This window comes from Hyla sarda, chromosome 2, assembly GCF_029499605.1.
Source record: "Hyla sarda isolate aHylSar1 chromosome 2, aHylSar1.hap1, whole genome shotgun sequence".
NCBI classification, from domain to species: Eukaryota; Metazoa; Chordata; class Amphibia; order Anura; family Hylidae; genus Hyla; species Hyla sarda.
In genome coordinates, this window is record NC_079190.1 from 466855453 (window position 1) to 466873932 (window position 18480).

The 18480-nt window shown below is 45.7% G+C and overlaps 1 protein-coding gene across 1 annotated transcript in view; it reads right to left on the reverse strand.

Annotated features, from left to right (window-relative positions):
- Nucleotides 1–18480, reverse strand: part of MRPL39 (mitochondrial ribosomal protein L39) — a 111182-nt gene that overhangs the window by 58453 nt on the left and 34249 nt on the right. The window contains exon 4 of the mRNA XM_056559438.1: nt 15842–15941. Within this exon, the coding sequence (XP_056415413.1) occupies nt 15842–15941 (100 nt within the window). The remainder of the gene's footprint in view (nt 1–15841; nt 15942–18480) is intronic.

Consider the following 18480-nt stretch of genomic DNA (forward strand, 5'->3'; position numbering starts at 1 on the left):
TAATATTACAGGTATGCTTTAAGAATTCTATTTAGCCATTTCCAACCCACTGCTCAGCCCTTTCCCAAATAGCAGCAATATTGAGCAGATTTGCCATTCAGGACTGTGGGCAAACTAAGATGTCCTACCTAACAAAGACCAGGTACTAGCGTATAGAGATGATAATTTCTAACCCTTTCAGGTGTAGTGGTTGTGGTGTGACTCTCGCCTTATGGCCTGAAACTAGTCTGTACAAAACGTAAAATGGTAAATTGGTAAAAGAAGGAGTCAAGCCCCTTTTCAGCACCTGACTTGTGAGTTATTGTCTCAGGCTGCATAGCAAACTGGGAAAGGTCCGAGACAACACTCATTTTGTATGCTACAGAAAATGAACTTCCAGGAGAAAAAATAAAAATAAAAAAAGACAAAGAAATTCTATACCAGTCACAAAACACAGTTAAGTGAAGGATATTAGTAACTAGACTATGCTGCCACATCTTAAATAAAAAAGAACCAAAAATCCCGGAATACCCCTTTAATGATCATCCTAAAAGGTGTCTGGTAGCGCTTTTGTTCTCTTCGCCATTCTTCTGGCAAAAAAAAAAAAAAATTGGAAAGAAAGGCTGAAAAACACATGACAGCGTGACACCCCCACACTTCTAGAAGAGTAAGATTTGTAAGAGAAAGGCTTTCTCCTTTCTTGTCTTAATAACATCCCCGGTAAGACGACAGATATCAAACATAATATCACAACACACAAACCTAAATTACCGAGGACTTCTGCTTTAATCTCCGGCTCTCCTGTGAAGTCTGAAGTGTATTTACAGACAGCACTTTTTTTTCTCTACGGAGGGAGTAAGGCAGCACATGTTAAATGATCTGAAACACCTTGATCATCTCTCGCACGTGGCACTACTACACCCCTAACGAAAAAAAAAAAAAAGATCCATCTCGTGGGGATGGCAGGCGAAGCTGGCACTGTCGCAAGTTCCTTCTCATGCTCGTAAATCTGCCATTACTTAATAATGTATGGCGTTTCGTTCCATAATTCTGCATTGGCGTCGGAGATTTCATCAATTCTTAATAACGTGCTGTTTATTGTTTTCATTACACGGATACAAAACAGACTTCGCTGCATGAGACTTCAAGGATTAAAAGTTTTTTGTGTTTTTTTCTTGTTTAGACTAAACTATCTTCACGGAAAGCCTGTGTTTCTGTCGCAGGTATACGAGAGCTGACTGGCACTTTTATAAGAGAGTTTTCCTAGGAGAAGAACTTACCAACTATCTCCGTGTCTTCCAAACAGTGCGTCTCCGGCTGTTGCAAAACTACAACTCCTATCATGTCTGTACAGCCTTTGGCTGCTACAGAATTTCAGAGGCTGATATTCCACCCCAGAAATTCCACAAAACTTGCAAAATGATTAATGGGTTAGCCAGCCCCACTGTCCTGTAGCTCCCGGCTATGTCCATTAAATGTCCCAAGTGTTGGTACAGAACCTGTCATTCAACCTAACATTGTACAATGTTGCGGCCAGTAATTGGCTCAACCTGCAGGTCCTGCAACGAGCACTCATGTCTAAAGCAAAAGATTAAGGATGAAGCAGGAGCTGCAGGGGACCAGGGCTAGGTAAGTGTAGGGTTTTGTTTTTTTTCCCAGCTTCTAGCAGGAGATTCATTTTTGCAAAACGCTTCACAGCAAAAACTTGTGGCCGTTAATCAACGGAGGGGGTAATGTTTTCAAAAGGTACTTAAACGGCTTTTAGGTTTGCATGCTCCACTGAGAAAAAAAAAGATATGCAAAAGGAGCTCCCTCTAGATGCATGGTCTCTAGAGCCGCCTATTGGAAATAGCATCACTGCAAGTTAATGCTTGATCCCTTTAGAGCCTAAGAAGATATTTGGGACTTGATAGTCAAGCCAGAATCTCTCCCAAGGAGAAACATTACCCCCCTCAGTTGCACAAAGCAAACTGGGTATCGATTAGTAACTACAATTCTGGATTGGCTTTAATGCCTAGTTATGTTGTAAATTATCAAAACAAGAAAAGAGGCCACAACTGCAATTAGTATGCACACCCAAACAAATTAATGTCTTAATTCCTGAATTAGTACAAACAAATATATTTTATTAAATAGCCATCACATACAAAAAACAAGATAAAATCCCATAAAAAGATGCCCTATAACCGGGACACTGGGGGGCAGACGCTCTCCCCCTGGAGCAGGGAGAAAAAGGTATATAATCAATAAATTACATTACCACATGGCAGGGTAAATGACAAGTACAAAAAGAAATAAAAGTATACAAACAAAGCTGAGGTATCCCCTAACAACCTAATAGATAAATGGTGCCAATAGGTAAACTGGCATGTAGGCAGATACTAGCAGAGTAAATGTAAAGTGCATCAGATAGAAAGCATAAATACCCAGTGTCTAACTAAGAGACACATGCATGCTGATAAGGATGTATAAAAACCCGTGCTTTACCAGACCCCATGTGTTCCTTTGCTAAAAGCAACTTCCTCAGGGTACTCCCAGTGATCGACTTTAATGGCGCCAAGCTTCAACTGTTCCCGGATTTATCGAGACATACCCTTCGCCTCCGTGCATCCTTGAAACCACTGCTCCATGAACTGCAGCCTCACCACACCCTCTACCATTTGGATTTTCCATTTGCCCTTTATGCTCACCATCAAGAGAAATCCCCCACTCTCAGCTCATTGGAGAACCTCCCTCAATTTCTCCAGACTTTCGGACTTGCTCCTATGACACTTCCAGGTGGGGAAGAACTGCTAGCAGATCTATTTTCTTCCTTACAGCTGCAACAACCCAGGATGAGACCTTCCCAGTCTGATCGGTTCGCTCTGCGGCCTCAACGCTCCCGCTCTCGTAGACGCTCAGGATCGGATGACTGCCTTGGTGGATCGAGGGATCGCTGACATTGAGGGTCCTTCTCATGTCCTCTTTTCTGTGATTTGTTGCCTGCCTCATTGCCACTGTCTCCCTTCCTCTTTTCAGCTGGTTCAGTCCTCTTCTCCTTTTCACTCTCTCTTTTACTCCTGATGCCTCCCTTATTTCTCAGTTCTACGCCCTGCTTGGTGGAGCATTTCCTGTCCCCTTTCTTCTCGTTATCTTTTTTTCCCCCTAACTCCCCCTCCTTGCCGGTGCTTGGCATCGGAGCTACTATTTCCAGGTTTTTACTTTTTTCTCAGTCTCTTACCTTTCTACTTCACCCACCCCCCAATAGGTCAGGGCAGGGTAGCATACCTGCCTGTCACCAGCCCAGTGCGATTTGTCTCAGTGTTTTTTGCAGACGTACTGTTTGTTCTGCTGTTCTTGTTCTTTTTGTGTCCTTGTCCATTGTCTCTTTGTCACTCTACCTCTTTCCCTCCTCTCTCCACTCCTCCCCTCCCCGGTTCCTCCCTTCCCCTTCCCCCTACTAAGTCTTGCTCTCTATACCTTGCCACCGATTTGTTCTTGTGGTTGCGGATTCTTTGCTTTTCTCAGTGGACAGGCTCTACTCTAAGTTCAGCGGCTGCATAGTCTTATGGCGTCGCTTAAGGTTGCATCCTTGAATGTTCAGGGTTTCAATGTCCCTGAGAAGAGAGCAAAGATCTTGTATTCCATGCATAAACAGAGGCCTTCCATATCATGTTTCCAGGAGACTCACTTTCTTAGAGACCGTGCCGCTGTTTTCCAAAATAGATATTACCCCACTTGGTACCACAGTAGTAATCATTCTGTTTCACAACTCTCTTCCGGTCCAGGTTCTAGACTCCAAGGTAGACGAGGAAGTTCCTATGTTTTTGTCACCTGCTCTATACAGGGGAGGACCTATATTATAGCTAATATCTACGCTCCAAACCATGGTCAGTTGTCTTTTTTTTAACAGAATGCATTAGATGTGTTGCCATTTTTTTTCACAGGGCATGGTGGTGGTGTGTGGGGATTTTAATGTTACTTTGCTTCTCTCCTTAGACTGTTCCTCCGCCTTGTCCTTCACGCAGTTGAATAAGATTTGTCACCTTCTTGTTAACATGCATCTGTCTGACCCGTGGAGACCGACTCACCAGGACACACATGACTATACATTTTATTTTCACGCACGTAGGGTGTACCTGCCTGTCAATAGCCCAGTGCGATTTGTCTCAGTGTTTTTTGCAGACGTACTGTTTCTTCTGCTGTTCTTGTTCTTTTTGTCCTTGTCCTTGATTATATGTATGTCATTCACTGTCTTCTCCCTCAGGTACTCTCCACCTCCACTGGTTCTATAGTATTCTCTGACCATGCTCCGGTTTATTGTGACATATCACTACCGAGTGGTCCGAGAAGGTAATTTACGTGGAGACTTAATGAATCGCTCCTCTCTGATTCCCTTTGTTTAGCAGATCTGAAAGCAGCGATATCTTATTTTGTGTCGAATCACGTGAGCGACTCCACTTCTCCTCAGTGTCAGGTGCTGAAATGCGTGCTCCGCGGCATTCTGATTAAACATGGTGCCTGACTTAAGCGTGCGGCGTCCCAAATATTACGGGACTTGCTCTCTGAGTTGCATTCTCTTCAGTCTCTACATAAATCTATTCTCTCAGAAAAGGTCTTACGTGACCTGCTCAAGGTGAAGAGGGAGGTACAGGTCCGTATTGACAAAAAATATAACGGGTACAGTCAGATTTGTTCTAGAATGACATTTGAATGTGAAAACAGGGTGCGGAGACTTTTAGCCAGGGCCCTCAGGGATAAGAGTGCTGCCCTACAGGTCCCCTCCATCAAGTCACCTAGGGGGGAGTTGGTACAATTCACTTCCCAGATATTAGATAGCTTCAGGACATACTGTGCATACCTATACGGGCTGAGCTCACCCTCAGCTGGCTCGCCTGGGTGTTCTTCGAAACTTTTAGCCTATCTACAAAAGGCTGCATTACCCACTCTTGTCACAGTCTCTTCAGGATCTGGAACCACCGTTCACATTAGAAGAATTATCGTCTGCTATTTCCGCCTTGCCCTTTCGTAAAGCCCCTGGCCCAGACGGCTACCATTTCATAAACTCCTTAATATTGAACTGTCACCGTGCCTCCTTGTGGCCTTTAATGCTATCTCTGACACATCTCCCTTCCTGCCATCCTTTCTCCAAGGTTTCATAACGGTTATACCTAAGGAGGGGAAGGATCCTAACCTATGTCAAGGTTATCGTCCAAAATCCCTCATTAATGTGGACCTTAAGTTGTATGATAAACTTTTGGCACTCAGATTGACCCCCCTGCTGAAGACCCTAATCCACCCTGATCAATTGGGTTTCGTCCCTGCTAGAGAAGCTCGGGATAATACCCTGAAGACTCTCTCTGATCATGTCCAGGTGTCTCATGTAACCTGTATATTGCTGTCACTCGATGCCGAGAAGGCTTTCGACAGGTTGGCCTGGGTCTTCCTGCAGGGGGTTCTCTCTCACTTGGGTTTGAGCCCGATGATGTTACAGTGTATCCTTGCACTGTATACTCAACCCCAGGCAAGAGTTCGGATTAATGGGGCCCGGTCCTTCCCCATAACCATCTGCAATGGTTAAAGAGCACCTGCTGCAGGCTATCCGACAATTTGAAGAGGTTAAGGGGCTACAGATTCAGGGTTAAATGTGCTGCATTCATGGACAATCTCCTGCTCTACATTACTAACCTTGACTGCAGTTTGCTGGCCCTCCTCTCGCTTATAGACGAGTACAGTAGGTATAGTAATTATAAGCTCAATCTCACTACGAGTGTTGCCCTTGATGTCTCCCTGGGGGTCTCCTCCCTTCATAGGCAGTTCTTCGTCCTTTCGGTATTTGGGGATTCAGGAACCGGACGACCTCTCACGGATATATGACTTGAACTTTGGTCCTCTACTCTCCTCCTTTTCGACTGACTTGACTAAATGGGACAGATGAGACTTCTCGTGGATTGGGAGGGTGAATATTATTAAAATGAATCTCTTACCGCGACTTATCTTTTCCAGACCGTATCTGTACTCCTCCCACGTACGTTTTCCCAGGCCCTTGCAAAAAATTGTTCACTAAATATATGTGGGGTTCTTCGGGTCATCGTATGGCTTGTCGTCCCCTGACGAGTCCCAAGGCAGGGGGGGGGGGGGTTAGCTCTCCCTGACCCATACCTTTATTACAGCTCAGCAGTGGCCACTCGTGTCGTGGACTGGTTCCATCACTCTCGGTGGAAGCTTTGGGTGCGTTTGGAGACCCTGCTGTCCCCGCTCACGTTGCTCCCTTGGACGCGTGTGACGTACTGTACTGCCACACGTATAGCCCGTCTCCCGTTAAAAGCACAGGTCATGCTGCGGGTATGTAATCCCTCTTTTGACAGAGCTAGTCTCCTGCACACCACTTGTCCCTTAACACCAATCCGTGATAATCCTGACTTCTCCCCAGGTGGGTTGGCGGGCTCTTATTTGGGTAGATCTAAGGGCGCAGTATTTGTTTTCTCCTATGTTCTCCACTCTTGCTCCCTGAAATCCGTGGCGGAGGTCGTACAGGGCAGTCCTCCTACCCTGCACAATTATGGCAATATACCCAGCTGACTTTTATTAGTACTTGAAAACAGACGTTAGACTCAAAAGGGGGGGGGAGCCCGATGAAGATCTGTGTGTCTGGACTTCAGTCCCCCAGGCCACCTAGTATCAGTGATTTATGCAATGTTGCAGTCGCCGCCGGCCCACCAGGCTGGGTGGTCTCAGGAGCAGGGCTGAACATTGGACTCGCAGGCCTGGACAATGGCCTATGTTTTAAACAAATTATAAAGTACTATCTCGGTGGTACTGTGTGCAGTCTTTACTGCACCGTTACTTCCCGATGTGTGCTGGAGGTGTAGCTCAGCTGGCGGGACTATGTCCCATATATGGCTTGATTGTCCTCTCCTCCTTACTTTTTGGTCGGAGGTTTTACACATTGTTACTAGAGTGACAGGAGTCACCATCCAGTGTTCTCCTCAGGTTGTTTTATTATCTATGCTACCTGGCCAGGTAAAATCTCTATGTAAGGGTTTGGTTTGTTAGCTTTTCAGGGGGGCGCGTAGAGTAATGGAAATGGAGGAAATGGAAGTCGGTGCAGCCACCGTCTGTTACTGAATGGCTTCAGAAAGTGCTCTTTATTCAGGGAATGGAGGAATGTATGGCAGAAGCTGCCTCAACTTCTTAGCGCTTTCTGCTGCGTTGGATGCCATGGTCAGAGTTTTTAGACTCCCATGAGTATTGTGCCCTATCTTTGGTGTCCTGGGGCTGTGTGGTCTTTGATGTGGGTTCCGACCGTTGACAGGTCCCCACACAACTGGTGGCAGTCTTTTTCTCTTTTCCTTTAACTGCTCTCTCTCTCTCTGCTCTTCTTCATCCCCCTCTGCCTCCCCCCTTGTCCCTCACCTCGTTCTCTGTTCTCTTCCCTTCCCCCTTACGTGTCCTACATGTGTCCCATGTTCTCCTTTAGTTTATACCCCACCCTGGTTTACACAAATTTTATTTATTTTTTATTTTTTGGTGTGTGTTTCACAATGTAGTTCCGCTCTTTACAATGGGCTAAGTCTCAGTCCGCTTTGTCAATGCTGGTAAACTTTCGTGAGCATTGTACTCTACTACGATTCTCCGAGCTTAGGCCGCTGCTCGGCCTCTTGCGTTCTCCATTCCTTACAGTTGCTGATTTATGTGTATCCTTAATATTCTTATTTCCCTGTACAGTGCTCTCGATGACAATCATTGCTTATTATGTGTACCACTGGCGGATTAAATGTGTATGTTGAGTTTTGCAATAAAGCATTTTTTGAATAAAAAAATAAATAATAATTTGAATCAGAAAGCATTACATATCACACCAAATATAAAGACTGCTCTGTTCTACTAGTCAGCCCTCTTGCCTATAAGAAGCGCAAAACAGCAATTATTACCGTAGCGAGACACTGAATACGCCAGCTGTGCCTTGTCAATACTGGAGTCAGAAGTCTGTAATAATAGGTGGGAGAACAATCTCACTACGTCAAACAGAATATAAAAAAAAAAAAAAAAACACAGAAGGAACAAGCTGGTGACCCCAATCATGTCAACAATATGAAAAGTGACAATTACTGAAGGGAAATATCACAACACGAAAATATACAAAGATCCTGCAAGTTTAATTGTGAAGCGCGCCGGCGACGGTCTCATTATGACAGGCGCTGGGTACGGGCGGCATAATGAGAAATCACAATGTGTAATTTCCCTTCTCTGGCACTGCCCACCTCGTAGTACCCTAATAATTACCAAGTCATTAGATTCCATGTTTTCATTAACATGCGGTAATAACCATACTGATTAACACAGCGCAGCGCCTCACATATTATTTCACACCATTGTCTGCTTGGCTTTTTTAATTTTATTTTTAATTACTTTTTTCTTCCTATTTGTAGATTTGTACCCAATACTAAGAATTGCTTAAGTAAAATGCAGGATAAAGTTGGCTTATTGAATGCGTTGGGTGGGTGGCAAGACTTTGCATCTATGTACCGTATATACTCGAGTATAAGCCGACCCGAGTATAAGCCGAGACCCCTAATTTCAACCCAAAATCCCAGGAAAAGTTATTGACTCGAGTATAAGCCTAGGGTGGGAAATACATCATCCCCCCGTCATCATCCAGACCCGTCATTAACATCCTCATCATCATCCCCTTTTCATCATCCCACACATCCCCCCTTCATCATCCCCTTATCATCCCACACATCCCCCCTTCATCATCCCCTTGTCATCATCCCACACATCCCCCCTTCATCATCCCCTTATCATCCCACACATCCCCCCTTCATCATCCCCTTATCATCCCCCCTTCATCATCCCCTTGTCATCATCCCACACATCCCCCCCCCTTCATCATCATCATCCCACACCCCCCCCCCCTTCATCATCCTCTTCTCATCATTCACCCTCAGTGGTCTTCAACCTGCGGACCTCCAGAGGTTTCAAAACTACAACTCCCAGCAAGCCCGGGCAGCCATCGGCTGTCCGGGCTTGCTGGGAGTTGTAGTTTTGAAACCTCCGGAGGTCCGCAGGTTGAAGACCACTGCGGCCTTCGACATCATCCAGCCCCCTCTCACCCCCTTTAGTTCTGAGTACTCACCTCCGCTCGGCGCTGGTCCGGTCCTGCAGGGCTGTCCGGAGAGGAGGTGGTCCGGTGGGATAGTGGTTCCGGGCTGCTATCTTCACCAGGGGCGCCTCTTCTCCGCACTTCCGGCCCGGAATAGAGGCGTTGCCTTGACAATGACGCAGAAGTACGTTGGCAATGAACGCACCTCTGCGTCGTTGTCAAGGCAACGTGACTATTCTGAGGCCGGGCCCGAAGCGCTTAGAAGAGGCCTCCCCGGTGAAGATAGCAGCCCGGAACCACTATGCCACCGGACCACCTCCTCTCCGGACAGCCCTGCGGGACCGGACCAGCGCCGAGCGGAGGTGAGTACTCAGAACTAAAGGGGGGTGAGAGGGGGCTGGATGATGTCGAAGGCCGCAGTGGTCTTCAACCTGCGGACCTCCGGAGGTTTCAAAACTACAACTCCCAGCAAGCCCGGACAGCCGATGGCTGCCCGGGCTTGCTGGGAGTTGTAGTTTTGAAACCTCTGGAGGTCCGCAGGTTGAAGACCACTGCGGGTGGGGGAGTTCACTCGAGTATAAGCCGAGGGGGGTGTTTTCAGCACGAAAAATCGTGCTGAAAAACTCGGCTTATACTCGAGTATATACGGTAATCTACTACAGCAGTGTTTCCCAACCAGCTGTTGCAAAACTAAAACTCCCAGTATGTTTGGGCATGCTGGGAGTTGTAGTTTTGCAACAGCTGGAGGCACACAGGTTGGGAAACACTGCTCTAACTATAATCGTCATCTGAGTTCCCACAATGCACTGCTCTCTGGGAACGTGGGACAAGCAGAGTCCAGGAATGAGCTTTAAAAAAAAAAAAAAAAAAAAAACAGGGGGAGAAAGGCCTCTGAAAAATGAAAGAAGCAATGTGATTGGTTGCTAAGGGCAACTATACCACTGCTCCTCTAAACAGGGGCCCCCGCAGTCTGCCGGAAGCTGCCGTTACAGACCCCGCATGAAGCTGCGACCAAACGCCCCCTCCATGAATCTCTATGGGATACATGGAGGGGTCGGAACACCCCTTCCAGCAGACTGCAAGGTTCCCTGTTCAGGAGATCGCGAGGGGGTCACAGCAGTCCAACCCCCACGATCTATTACTTTGGTGAACATGCTGTGGGCCCCCAGCGATCGTCTGAAGCGGGGGCCGTCACACCCCCTCCATATCTCTCTACAAGAGAGCAGTTCGGCTACCTTCTGCTCTCCCACAGAGATATATGGAGGGGGCGTGGCGGCCCTCGCTTCGGGCAGAGGTCGTGATGCGCCGCTATGAAGGAGAGCCAGGGCTCTAAACAGGAGATCGTGGGGGGGCCACAGCGCTGGAAGTCGGGGGCCATGTGCATTTACAAAGCCCCCCGTGGTGCCAGAACAGTGGACCCCCCCCCCACGTGACCCCATTTTGGAAAATACACCCCTCACGGAATGTAATTAGGGGTACAGTGAGCATTTACACCACACTGGTGTTTGACAGATCTTTGGAACAGTGGACTGTGCAAACAAAAACATTTCATTTTTCATTTTCATGGACCACTGTTCCAAAAATCTGTCAGACACTTGTGGGGCGTAAATGCTCACTGTACCCCTTATTACATTACGTGAGGGGTGTAGTTTCCAAAATGGGGTCAAAATCTGGGTATTTATTTTTTGGGTTTATGTCAGAACCGCTGTAAAATCAGCCACCCCTGTGCAAATCACCAATTTAGGCCTCAAATGTACATAGTGCGCTCTCACTCCTGAGCCTTGTTGTGCACCCGCAGAGCATTTTACACCCACATATGGGGTATTTCCGTACTCAGGAGAAATTGCGTTAAAAATTTTGGGAGTCTCTTTCTTTCTTTTACCTCTTGTGAAAATAAAAAGTAAAGGGCAACACCAGTATGTTAGTGTAAATTTTTTTTTTTTTTTACACTAACAAGCTGGTGTAGCCCCCAACTTTTCCTTTTCATAAGGGGTAAAAGGAGAAAAAGCCCCCCAAAATTTCTCCCGAGTACGGAAATACCCCATATGTGGCCCTAAACTGTTTCCTTTAAATACGACAGGGCTTTGAAGTGAGAGAGCGCCATGCGTATTTGAGGACTACATTAGGGATTGCATAGGGGTGGACATAGGGGTATTCTACACAAGTGATTCCCAAACAGGGTGCCTCCAGCTGTTGCTAAACTCCCAGCATGCCTGGACAGTCAGTGGCTGTCTGGAAATGCTGGGAGTTGTTGTTTTGCAACAGCTGGAGGCTCCATTTTGGAAACACTGCTGTACAATATGTTTTTCATTTTTATTAGGGGGGGGGGGGGACAGTGTAAGGGGGTGTAAATGTAGTGTTTTACTCTTTATTAGGTGTTAGTGTAGTGTAGTGTTGTTAGGGTACATTCACACTGGCGGGTTACGCAGAGTTTCCCGCTAGGAATTTGCGCTGCGGTGAAAAATTTGCCGCAGCTCATACTTGAAGCAGGAAACTTACTGTAAACCCGCCCGTGTGAAAGTACCCTGTACGTTCACATGGGGGGTGCAAACCTCCAGCTGTTTCAAAACTACAACTCTCAGCATGTACTGACAGACCGTGCATGCTGGGAGTTGTAGTTTTGCAACAGCCGGAGGCACACTGGTTGGAAAACCTTCAGTTTGGTTGGAAAATACTGAGTTAGGTAACAGAACCTAACTGAAGGTTTTCCAACCAGTGTGCCTCCAGCTGTTGCAAAAGGACAACGCCCAGAATGCACGGTCTCTCAGTTCATGCTGGGTGTTGTAGTTTTGCAACAGCTGGAGGCACACTGGTTGGAAAACCTTCAGTTAGGTTCTGTTACCTAACTCAGTATTTTCCAACCAGTGTGCCTATAGCTGTTGCAAAACTACATCTCCCAGCATGCCCTTCTGTGATCAGTACATGCTGGAAATTGTAGTTATGCAACAGCTGGAGGTATGCAACTACAACTCCCAGCATGCCGAGACAGCTGTTTGCTGTGTGGGCATGCTGGAATTTGTAGTTTTGAAACATCTGGAGTGCTACAATTTAGAGACCACTGAACAGTGATCTCCAAACTGTGGACCTCCAGATGTTCCAAACTACAACTCCAAGCATGCCCAGACAGCAAACAGCTGTGTGGGCATGCTAGGAGTTGTAGTTTTGCAAGATCTAGAGGGCAGTATAGAGATCACTGTGCAGTGGTCTCTATACTGTAGACCTCCAGCTGTTGCAAAACTACAAATTCCAGCATGCCCACACAGCAAACAGCTGTCTGGGCATGCTGGGAGTTGTAGTTTTGCAACATCTGGAGGGCTACAGTCTAGAGACCACTATAGTGGTCTTAGACTGTAGCCCTCTAGATGTTGCTAGGCAACTCACCGGCTTCCGTCGCATCCAGGGAGCCATCCTCTTCTGCCGCACGCAGATCTCCGTCGCCGATCGCCGTCGCTCCGCTGCCTCCGGACTGGTAAGTGATCTTCGGCGCCGCTCCTCTTTGTTTTCCCCGTTTTGGCCCATCTATTGTGGGTGGGCAGGACGGGGAAAACGAAAGTAAACCCCCCTGCCCCCGATCTGCTATTGGTGGTCGAGTCTAGACCACCAATAGCAGGGATAGGAGGGGTGGCACCTCACTCCTATCGCTTTAGGGGGATCGTGGGTGTCTTAGACACCCGCGATCCCCTTTATATTCCGGGTCACCATAGACCCGTAATGACCTGGAATCGGCGCAAATCGCAAGTGTGAATTCACTTGCGATTTGCGCCAATCGCCGACATGGGGGGGTTTAATGACCCCCCTGGGCATTTGCACAGGGTGCCTGCTGACAGATATCAGCAGTCGGTCCGGTCCCTGCCCGGCGGTGACTGAAAATCCTACGGGCGTATGGATACGCCCTTCGTCCTTAAATACCAGGAAGCAAGGGCGTATGCATACGCCCTTCGTCCCAAACAGGTTAACCCCTTAAGGATGGACCCATTTTTTACCTCTATGACCAGGCTCTTTTTTTTTTTTAAATTTGACATGTATCTCTTTAAATGGTAATAACTTCAGAATGCTTTTTGTAATAACTTAAGTGGTGCATTTTTGTTGACACATGCAGCATTTTTTGTGAAAAACCCAAAAATATTGTGAAAAACTGGAAAATTTCTGGCGTTTTCTTTTTTATGGTGTACACTGTGCGGTAAAATGGATGTTATATTTATTCTGTAGGTCAGTACGATTATGGCGATTCCCATTTTATATGGCTTTCTATGTTCTTTTTCCTTTTCTGAGCAAAATTATTTTTCTGCCATTCATTTTCCAACTGCCGTAACTTTTTTATTTTTCTTCCAACGCCATCGAGTAAGGACTTATTTTTTGCGGGATGAGCTCTACTTTTTATTGGTTTCAGTTTTGTGCTACGTGCTACCGTTTGATCTTTTTTATTCCGCTTTTTTTTATGGCGTTCACCGTGCGGGATAATTTACATTAAAGTTTTATAGTACAGGTCATTATGGACGTGGCAATACTTATTATGTACATGATTTGTGTTTTTGATCTTTTTTGGTGACAATACAGGGCTTTTATTGGGAAAGGGGCATTTTTTTTTACACTTCATACTTTTATTGAAGAACTTTTTATTTTATTTTTTACAGGTTATACTATGCTGCAACACATTTGTACTGCAGCACAGTATAACCTGATGAGGTGCAGACACTACAGCCTGTGCGATCCAGCCTCTGGCTGGATCTCACAGGTTTCCGTAGCAGGCATACAGGAGGTCATGATCTGACCTCCTGCTGCAATAGCAACCAACGGCAACCCGCGATCATATTGCGGCGCCACCGTTGGAGAGCAGGGGGAGAGGGTTCCCCCTGTCAACACCATAGATGCCGTGATCAGGATTGATCACGGCATCTAGGGGGATAATGCTGCCTGGACCGGCACGATCGTGGCTCCGGCAGCTGCAGTGGGACTCCGGTTGTGATTAAAAGCCGGGTCCTATCACCGATCTCCTGCACTGCCCGCGGAAGTGCCGGAGATCGCTAGAGCGTATGCATACGTCCAAATGCGCGAACATGTCGGATGATTGGACGTATGCATACGTCCTATAGCGGGAAGGGGTTAAGGACTCAGCCCATTTGGGCCTTAAGGTCTCAGACAATTTTATGTTTAAGTTTTCGTTTTTTCCTCCTTGCCTTCTAAAAATCATAACTCTTATATTTTCATCTACAAACTAGTATGAGGCCTTGTTTTTTGCACGACAAGTTGTCATTCATAATGTCATCACTAATTTTACCATAAAATGTATGGCGCAACCCCAATAAATACTATTTGTGTGGGGAAATTGATAAGAAAACCGCAATTTTGCAAGGTTTCGTTATCATGCTGTACACTTTATGGTAAAATAGCCATCTTTTCTATTTTGTGGGTCAATACAATTAAAATGATACCCATGATTACATACTTTTCTATTATTATACCGCTTTAAAAAAAAAATCTAACTTTTTAACCAAATTTGTGCGCTTAAAATCTCTCTAATTTGCTGACCTATAACGTTTTCATTTTTCCATATAAGCGGCAGTATGAGGGCTCATTTTTTGCGCAGTGATCTGTAAAAAAATTTATACCACAATTGCATATATATAAATCTTTTAATACATTTTTTAACAATTTTATTTGGAATAAAATGTTATAAAAAAAGCGGCAATTTGGGATTTTTTTTTTTTTAAGTTCACGCAGTTCAATGTATAGGATAATTAACAGTATATTTTAATAGTTTGGATATTTACACACGCGGCGATACCAAATATGTTTATAAAAAAAAAAAATTTTTTACACTTTCTGGGGGTAAAATGGGAAAAACAGACAATTTAAATTTTTATTGGGGGAGGGAATTTTTCTAATTTTTTTTACTTTTATTTTTAACTTTTATAATTTTTTTTTTATTTTTTACACTTTAATAGTCCCCATAGGGGACTATTTATAGCAATCATTCGATTGCTAATACTGTTCAGTGCTATGCATGGGGCATAGCACTGATCAGTGTTATCGGCTATGTTCTGCTCTGGTCTGCTCGATCTAAGACCAGAGCAGAAGACCCATGGAAGACAACAGAGGCAGGTGAGGGAGGGGACCTCCGTCTGCCGTTCTGGATGATCGGATCCCCGCGGCAGCGGTGCAGGCCATCCGATCATCCATTTTAGTGACCGCAGCGCTGTAGATGCCGTGATCTGTATTGATCACGGCATCTGAGGGGTTAATGGCGTACATCCGCACGATCGCGGATGTCGGCCATTACCGGCGGGTCCCTGGCTGCTATCAGCAGCCGAGACCTGCCCGCCTTGACCCGAGCATCGTTCTGATGCTCGTGGTAATGTATAGGATATAAATGTACGTCCTGGTGCATTAAGTACCACAGCACCCGGATGTACATTTACGTCCTGCGTCATTATGGGGTTAAAGGGGGTCAAGCGGCTGGTGAATGTGCCATGTTCACTGTTTAAGGTCAACAGGATTCAAAGATTAGCGGTGGAATCTGGAGATCTTCAAGGCTTCTGTTACAGATGGAAGAAGTCTAAGCCAGTGTTTCCAAAGCAGGGTGCCTCCAGCTGTTTCAAAACTACAGCTCCCAGCCGTTTGCTGTCCAGGCATGCTGGGAGTTGTAGTTTTGCAACAGCTGGTGGCACCCTGCTTGGGAAACACTGGTCTAAGCCTTCATGTACACCAAAAGGGTCTTCTATAGAACATTTCAGGTAGTTCGGTTTTTCATTAGGTAACCATAAAGCTGAAACTGACCTGGTATTTCTGGAGCCCGGATGAGGGTCACTGTGTAGTCATCCTTAAAAGCTTGTTCCAAAACGTGTCCAAGTATGGCCGCACAGGAACGCCAGTAAGCCTAAAACCCAGAACACAATTATCAATGCAAATATATCGGTTTACTGCCGGATCCATGTTACATTTTTTTTTCATAAGTTTACGATGGGGGATGTAATTATAAAGGAGGACACCTCTATATTGTGAAATCGTGTACCCCAACCAAGGTTTCATGCTCTGTCCATACACAGGTTCCTCTGCCACACTAGGACCTTCAGGGATCAGTACACAGGGTCCCCCGAAGACAAGAGAAGCTGAAGAGAGGATTGGTGGGGATAAAGTACTGGTTTATGATTTATTTAATTTTATTTCATTTAGAGACTGAACACATTTGGGGCGTCTCATGGGGGAGACTGAATTAATCTGGGCGTCTCTGAAGCAATTCAGGGGTCTCCTCAGGAGTCCAAATTCATTCAGGGGTTTCCTCAGGAGTTTGTAGTATAGGGCCTGAATTAATTTTGGCAGATAACGTCTGAAGCCTGTGAATTGAATATTTCTTGTTTTCAGCCTTTTTGCTCTTTTGAAAAAATAATTGGTAGAAGTTCCCCAGGAGAAGCCCTGCTGCAAAACAGCCACATCGTGCAATAAACTGAAAAGAAATAAAACATTAACAGCGGTCCCTTAGGTCAGTGTATTATAAACCTAGAATGACCTTTCCCGGGTTATCATAAGATGTAACTTGTAATCCTCCAGGCAGTAATGATCTGCACAGTATTCAACAGGATGGACAATTTTAGAAATAAACATTTCTATAGCTTCAATGCATCAAAATAGTAAAACAAGCAAATCTGAAAAGGATCTTAACCCCTTAAGGACCCAGCCCATTTTCACCTTAAGGACCCGGGCATTTTTTGCCAATCTGACCACTGTCAATTTAAGCATTAACCCCTTAAGGACGGAGGGTTTTTCAGTTTTTGCATTTTAGTTTTTTCCTCCCTCATAACACTTAATTTGCACCTAAAAATCCATATGATGCTTATTTTTTGTGCCACCAATTCTACTTTGTAATGACATCAGTCATTTTACCCCAAAATCTACAGCGAAACGGAAAAAAATAAATATCATTGTGCGCCATTTTGTCGTACAGTTATCCATGTAAAGGTGTAAAGGTGGTAACCCTTATCCAGCAATGGGTGCACAAGGTCCCAAACGATTTTCCCGCTAACACCCAGAGGGGGGGGGGGGGGACATTCTGGGGGTTCAATATGGGAATCTCGTCCCTCATATACTCTAAACTTGTAAGTGTACCCGGAGGTACTCTCACAAAAGTTTGTAGAGTTTCACGCCATACCGCGCCCGCTTTGAGGGAATATAGTGGCGGAAGATGAGTCTCCCCTTAAAACTGGAATAGAGACTCATCTACCGAGAGCTCCCTAAAGGGTACATAGGCCTACAAAATTTATTTTGGGGGGGGTACATGCCGCATTTTCAGTGTAATGGAGGCATTTCCGAATGGCCACGAACCGCTTCCATGTTATGACCATAATGTAAAGCAGTGTCTAGTAGAGGACGTCCCCACTCCAGTACTGTCTGACACTTGGCTTTTTGACCAGGCCCATATGCAGCATGAGGCCCCAAAATGCCCTCATTTCGGCTGCATCAATGGCGTACCATTCATTGGACCTAGCCAAAATTGAATCAGGGTGGTGGGCGATGAACTGGTGTGCGTAGAGGTTCGTCTGCTCCACCATCAGATTGACAAAGTCGTCACTGAAAAAATATCTAAAATAGTCTATATCAGTGTATCCGGCCATGTCAATCAGGATTCCTGAGTCGCCAACAAACTCCGGAATCTGTGGCTGATAACCCTCTGGGGGTCTCCAGACAGGTTCACCGGAAGGGGGCTCCGGTACGCTTGTCGGGGTGGTCGGACTCCTACAAGCGGCATGGACGCTCGTACTAGTGTCGGCGACTGGGTCCCTTTCATGGGGGGGTGTGGCCTCGTCTGGCGGCATCTCCGCCGCCTTCTGGTGGACTCATCATCAGTTGTGGCGATCACCGACATGGGGAGGTCTAAGGACCACCCTGGGCATTGTCACAGGATGCCCGCTGAATGCTTTCAGCAGGAATACCCGTCTGGTCCCTGCCCAGCGGGGACAGAAATTCCCACAGGCGTACAGGTACGCCCTGGGTCCCTAAGTGGTTATATAAAATATGCTATTGTTATACATCTACATAGAAGCTGTAGATGCAGATGTCTCTGTGGTAACAGTCTGTCATCCTGTTTGTCTAGCGTGCATTAGTGGGACACAAGAAAAAAAAGTAATTACAGGATCAGACTACATAGGGTTTGTATGCAGTCTGTTGCCATGGGAACTCTGCATCAGACCTATGTACACACATTTTAATAAGAACTTTCAGAAGGGCTTTGTCATTTTCCATTTAAGAAGCATTGGAATAATAAAACAAATAATGGCTGTGAATGGAACCATATCCTTTCAGTTACGTTATTTCATAATTAATGATTATTTCCTTCACCATTTTCAATCAGGGAAACATGGTCAAAATTGCTCTTAGATGCATGACATGTTTATAGGGATTATCAGATTTTGGAGGCCCAT